Source organism: Notolabrus celidotus, chromosome 2, assembly GCF_009762535.1.
Source record: "Notolabrus celidotus isolate fNotCel1 chromosome 2, fNotCel1.pri, whole genome shotgun sequence".
Lineage (NCBI taxonomy): Eukaryota > Metazoa > Chordata > Actinopteri > Labriformes > Labridae > Notolabrus > Notolabrus celidotus.
In genome coordinates, this window is record NC_048273.1 from 35,710,819 (window position 1) to 35,717,544 (window position 6,726).

Consider the following 6,726-nt stretch of genomic DNA (forward strand, 5'->3'; position numbering starts at 1 on the left):
TGTACATAGTAAGTAGTGTTGGGACTTATTATTTATTTTGGACAGGTTCTACTAACTGTTAAACACTTGAAGATGATCACATCTTCTAAAATGATCTATATATTACCACTCTAAGGTATTGATTATGACATAAGATGCACCCACTCATGCTCTCCTTATGTTAGACTTTAAAAATACAACTTAAAGAGCCTTTTGAGCATAAACAGTAAGTTTGATCACCCCTCCTCTACCCAGTAATCTGAGAAAGAGGACAACAAACCTGACTGTGGATGTTCTTCAGACCACCAGAGGGCACTGACTGTCTCTTCTGTTATTGTATATGGGCCTTCAGACTGCTGCAGAGCAGGAGGCTCAGTGTGACTCAGAACATGCACCAGATGGTTCAGAGGTTTTATACAGCATGGGTTTTGCTTAGTAACACATGCATAACACATTGTATAACATCAGAGACGGTCATATATGTATGTTTACGTTCATTTATCAGGCCTTCCTGTGGGAATGGGATTTGGTTACAGATTTAGAGCCACTCAGTTCATGTTGAGGTGACTTTGTGTTTGCATCCTTGAATGAGATGCAGGTTTGATGTTTGGGGGGTAAGGGGGGGCATACATTTTTCTAGTCATATATTGTTTTTAAGTTATATTTTTGGGGCTTGAGGAGGAAACTTGAAGAAAGCAGGGGGTTTACACATGGGAAAGAGGACGCAGACTGGACTGGAACCAGGGCCATCCACTATATGGGTGCACGACTTAACCATTAGGCCAAGCCTGCGCCCCACCATGTATTTTTGACCCCTGGTTGCTAGCTTTTCCACCTGTACTTGCATTCCTTTTTTTTTCATTCAACAGAGAGAGAGCTCAAATGTGAAAGAGGTGAACCAGGGACCACTCAACCACCCCCAGGCACTGAAAAGCCCCAGAAACCCCCAGATCGAAGCAGGCCCCCCACCCCACCCTTTTCCTTTTCATTTTTAAATGTGTGTATTTCATATACATACAGATCAACTGTCTCATGGGAGAACTGGGAGTGCGTGGACAGAATTAGCAAAAGACGGCTAAGGGAATGTCAGACGAAGCAGTTAAAACTAGTCAGTGGATCTGGTTGAGGAGGAATAACATCAGTTGAAGGCCGAAACAGAAATAGGAAAATACTCAGTAGGGGGGAGGTAGAGCACACTGCCTAACCAGGCAGGTATGAGTTCTAGCCTAGACCAGCTCCTCATCTTGGCTCTGCCTCCCCTGTCTTCTAACAACTGGCTACAGACGCCTCTTGTTGTGTGTTAGGTGGTGGGGGCTGCTCGGGGCCAGGTGGTGGAGTAGGTAGTATCAGTGGGTTGGGTTTTAGGGGTGTTCTGCTGGTGGATATGATGGACAGTGGGAGTTGGCATGGAGGGGGGTCGCTCTGGGACGTCAGAGTTTGTGAAGTGAGGAGCCCACTTGATAACCCTAGTGCTATGCTGGTTTTGCTCCCCGTCTGACTTTCTATCTCAGGCTTTAGGGAACATCAGGAGCCATGGAGTAGGCTACTAGACATATCAGTAGAGGGCATAGTGGGGTGGGACTCTGCACTGAGCACTCTTCCCTTCTTTCTTTGTGTTTAACTCACATTGTGTTTATATCACATATTTATTTGAATTTGCTCGTAAACACAACAACATTAAGCGAGGTCGAGCTTGCAGAAATAACTTATTGTCTGGTCCATTGTGTGAAGGAGTCGTGTGCACACATGATACACATTAGAAACCAGAATCAGGGTCTTATACATACATGTCTTGGTGTTTTTGGTGCGAATAAACGTAAACAGGGAATAAGAAAAGGAAACAAATTACCAACAGGACTCCTACAGCTGAGAAACTTCAACAGACTCAAATAAAAACTGAAGTTCTAAAAGTGGAATTTCTTAAATTGCCTTGTCTTATATTACATACTCATTTTAATCCGATGTGCAAAAGATATTAACTTGTGAACATAAGTTAAAAGGTTGTGCACATTGTAGCTGTTTGTGGTCACAAGTTGCTACAGCTACAGAGTTCAATCACAACACTGGGGCCTGACTGTTGTATAGAACCCGGGTCACAGGGGCCTGACTGTTGTATAGAACCCGGGTCACAGGGGCATTGTTCATTGGGAGTGCATAAAACTGGAGATTGAATACAGCAGAGCTCATTTCAACTGAAATACACCAGAGAGAGAGAGCGATAGAGAGATAGAGAGAGAGAGATAGAGAGATAGAGAGAGAGAAATACACACAACTAAGAGAGATAAAACCTGAAGATAGAGAGATCAGAGATCAGAGATTGAAGAAGAGACAGAAAACCAAAGTTACACCTGCTCATCTAAAACATGTCTGAACAGACACAGGTGAGTACTCGCTGCAGTCACTTCAGCTTGAAACTGTTTTTGAGTTCAAAGTTTAAAGAAAGAGATGTAGAGGTTTTAAGAGAAGGTTGTCAATATGAAGCAGCAGGAGGGAGGAGGTTTAAGAGCAGGCTGGAGTCCAGACCTGATAAGTCTAGGTGAAGTGGTTTTTGATCAGGACCTGGTTTCATCAACCCTGTCCTTCACAGCTCAATCAGAAGCTGTGAATCAGATTTGAACTTCAGAGTCGGTGTATTTATGTTTATTATTTACATGTTTGTTAATGAACTGTTGAGTCAGAGAGAAGACGAATAAGGACATGGAAGAATATTTGAATATCTAATGTTTGACTAATGAATCAAATCCCTCTCTGTTGTAACTGTTGCACAATGAGTAGTTATTTAAACTCCATAAGAAGACTTTGAAAGTATTTCTCCTCCTCAGTAACTTAAACAATGTTTGTGGTTCCCCTGCAGATTTCTGATTTCAGTGAAAGGGATGAAAAACCAGAGAGCATGAAGGAAACCTTCATCCCTCCTGAGTTATCCACAAACCTAGCTGAGATAATTGAAGACCTGATGAACTGTGAGGATCTGTTCCAGGACAAAGACCTCACCTCCCGTCCCAGTTCTACTCTCAAAGACAAGAAGAGCTTATACTCTCTGTCTCAGAGTTCCCTGGACAAGGACCGCATGTCCATAGCCACCTCTGTGTGGTCATCTCCTGCCTCAGACATCTCTGAGAGGATCTCACATGACGTCCAATCAGAGGAGAGCAGGAGAGCGTCCTCCACCGGCATCAAGAAGGTGACTATAAGAGGCCGTCAGGACTGTGTCCCCTCAGCCTGCAGCACAGAGGGTTTAAACATCACTTTTTAAATATACTGTGTGATATATATGAGAGAAGTCAAATGTTTGGTTTTAAGGGTTAACACATGCATACCCACTGATACAAGGAAATAAACATCTGAGATCAATTATAATTTACAATATTTCAGTTAATGTTAGAGCAAAGAATCAGAGCAGCCCTCCCCAAACTTAAAACACCTTACAAATCCATAACAGTAATACTAAATAAAATCCTGCATCTGCATCACTACTGAAGTGTTTCAGACCTGCAGGTGGAGAAAGTTTGAGAGCAAGTTGTAGAGAAGAGCTTTCATTACATTGTATCCTCTCTCTGATTCTCATAAATATAAGATCTCTAAGATGTTTGAGGTGTTTGACTGCATGTTACAAACTCCACAGGTTTTTCTTTAGTGTGTGATGATTGCAGAGATTTGAACCTTGCTCTGAGTATTAAATGCAAATGTTTGTCTTTGTCCACCAGATGTTTGATTCCAGTCAAACTGAAGAAGAGGCAGACGATCTGATGAAGTGTGACGACCTCTTGGAAGATGAGGCCGCGGACTTGCGTCTTGATTTGTCTTCCATAAATGAGGAGCGCTCTCACACTCTATCTTGGGGTTCCCTCAGCTGGGACAGCAGGACCATGGTGAGAGGTTTATATTCAAGATCCTCGGATGATGAACATCCATCACACCAGGAGGAAGCAGAGGCAGGAGAGGTCAAACAAACAGATCAAAGTGACCCTGCTCCTGCCAGCTCCAAGACCACCATCTCCACCAGGGGGAAGTTCTTCAGATGGATGAAGAAGAATAAAATCCACCCAGATGAAGTTGATGTCAGCACTGGACAGACCTCTATTGAAGAGGTGCCAAGGAAAGTCAGTGCTGAGACAAAGACAAAGAAGGGCAATGGTTTCATAAGATTCTTCAGAAGCATCTTCTCAAAGGTAAGGATGCATTTATTAGCAGATTGTCTGGGGATCAATGAGGGCAATGGGCTGAAATGAGCCAGATGATATGAAGTGTGTTTTTTGATACAACTGTTCTAAATGTTTTTTATGTCTTCCCCATAAAGAACGAGAAGAAGCTGAAGCAGGATAAGATGGAGAATGTGCAGAAAAAGGCAGACATCAAAGTTCCTGTTGAGGAACAAGAAGTCCATCAAGAGGAGACAGAGGATGAGGTCCAATATTCAAACTTTGGCAGATCAAGTCCCTCTATACTTCAGGAAGATAAAATCCCCTCACCTCAGAGCCAAACAACGGCTGGATCTGTGGTCCAGATGGAGGTGAGAGGTTTTTCTCCAAGACCCTCATATGATGAAGATTCATCACCCCAGGAGGAAGCAGAGGCAGGAGAGGTCAAACAACCAGAACAATGTGACTCAGTGACCCCTGCCAGCTCCAAGACCACTATCTCCACCAGGGGGAGGCTCTTCAGATTGAAGACGGACAAAATCCACCCTGTTGAGGCTGATGTGAGCACTGGACAGAACATGAAGATCTCAGACTGTCCTCCAGAGACTTGCTCCTCTATAGAAGAGGACATAGGAGAAGTCAGTGCTGAGACAAAGATGAAGAAGGGCAATGGATTCACAAGATTCTTCAGACGCATCTTCTCAAAGGTAAAGATGCATTTATTAGCAGATTGTCTGGGGATCAATGAGGGCAATGGGCTGAAATGAGCCAGATGATATGAAGTGTGTTTTTTGATACAACTGTTCTAAATGTTTTTATGTCTTCCCCATAAAGAATAAGAAGAAGCTGAAGCAGGAGGAGAATGAGCAGAAAAAGATGCATGCAGAACAACATGTCACGCTGTCTTCATTCAGCTGGTGTGGAGCAGTGAGCTGAATCACATGAACCCACCCATAACCCCCCTCTTCCATTTCACTCCCTCCTCCGCAACTCTCTCCTTTTTCCAGTCACCCCGACCCTCCATTCCTCTCAGACTGTCTCTTTCTGCATGTATCAATAAAAATATTGATATCCAAGCTCTGAAGGTTGCAGTTTTACACTTTCATGTACCAGGTTGTTACTAAAACAGTACAACACAATGTCTGAGGTAAAACAGCCCACAGTGGGGTGTGTCGTTTCTTCTGAGCAGATCTCATGATTCCTGTCCAAGTTAGAGATGTTGTGGTGTCAGGAAAACATAAAGGCAAAGAGTTTATTATCACCAGAGGTCAAGAGGTCAAAGAAATGACAGTTTTCACCATCATTTCTTCTTTATTCATGTGTTTCAAGTTTATTTCTCGGCTGCATTCTTTAGCTTTGCAGAGAAGGTGTTCTTTTTTTTAACACATAAATTTTATCTTGTTTTTTTTCCTTTTACATAACAAAAGAAAGAAAACACAAACATCAACATCATTTCTTTATTCATGTATGGTTTATTTGTTAGGGACAGATACATAGACAAACTGTGAACAGCCATCGCATGCAAGTATCATAGTATTTGTAGCAAATGCTAATTTACAACACCGTCCCTAGAAGGGTTTAATATAAGATAAGACACTCCCTTATTCCTTCCACAACGGGGAAATTCATGGAGTTACAGCAGCAAACAAGAAGGTGTACAGTACAAGAATTTCAACAAGAATATATACAGAAAAGAAATGTCCATCAGAGACGACAGCTTGGCCACATTGGATTTTTAAGGGAGTAAAATATTAAAACAGTAATTTAAAATGAAAAAGAAAAGGTATTATAAGTACAGCATGATACAATAAAACACACATTTGGCAATGACAGAACATGCTGAAAAATTAGACATGAGTGCAGGTTTGTTGCTGAATGAACCAGGATTTGGTGACGGTCTTGAACCTGGTGAAGTTTGTAATGAGGTTTAAGTTATCAGGAAGAGAGTTCCAGTCTTTAACTCCTTTCACAGAGAGAGCTGTTTGAGAAAATGATGTTCTGCAGAATGAGACTTTACAGGCGCCACTTAAAGCTGCTCTGGTGGATCTGCTGCAGACCTGTAGTCTCTTTATGTATTTGCAGAAAGGTTGAGGAGTAAGACCATTTAAACATTTGAACACAAACTTTGACATGTAAGAAGAGAGGGATGAAGTAGTTATTGCACGTTAATAAATAGACAGGTGAAATAATTTATGGGTGGGCTCACTGGGCTGCTGGGCTCTCTGGGGAGATCATCTCCACAGGTTGCATGCTGCCTATCACAAATCTGACATGAAAAGTAGAGGAATAGTCTGGAATAGGTGAAGTTTGAACAAGATTACATGCAAAAAATGAGTCTGCATGCAATCAGAACTGTGGCTAGTTGACTAAAGTATAGAAAACAATAATATAATGATCTGAAAAATGGACAAACACTTCGAAGTTTATTAACAGACAGTACAGCTCAACATAATGTACCTATTGACCATATATCTGCATAATATGTGCAGATGTTTTATTGTAACAGTTAATCAGTGTTTTATTAATTTAGCTACTGTATATAATGTGAAACTGTTGAAAGGACAATAAACCATAACAACCGACTGAAAAAAATGTAAAGCATACA

At 41.8% G+C, this 6,726-nt stretch overlaps 1 protein-coding gene across 1 annotated transcript; it reads left to right on the top strand.

Moving 5' to 3' along the window:
- Nucleotides 1-2,246: 2,246 nt before the first annotated feature.
- LOC117825036 lies at nt 2,247-5,174 on the top strand. The gene is made up of 5 exons (XM_034700627.1): nt 2,247-2,360; nt 2,834-3,163; nt 3,687-4,151; nt 4,280-4,828; nt 4,956-5,174. Exons 1-5 carry the CDS (start codon nt 2,343-2,345, stop codon nt 5,055-5,057), a joined length of 1,464 nt encoding a protein of 487 aa, XP_034556518.1. The 5' UTR covers nt 2,247-2,342; the 3' UTR covers nt 5,058-5,174.
- Nucleotides 5,175-6,726: the final 1,552 nt, after the last annotated feature.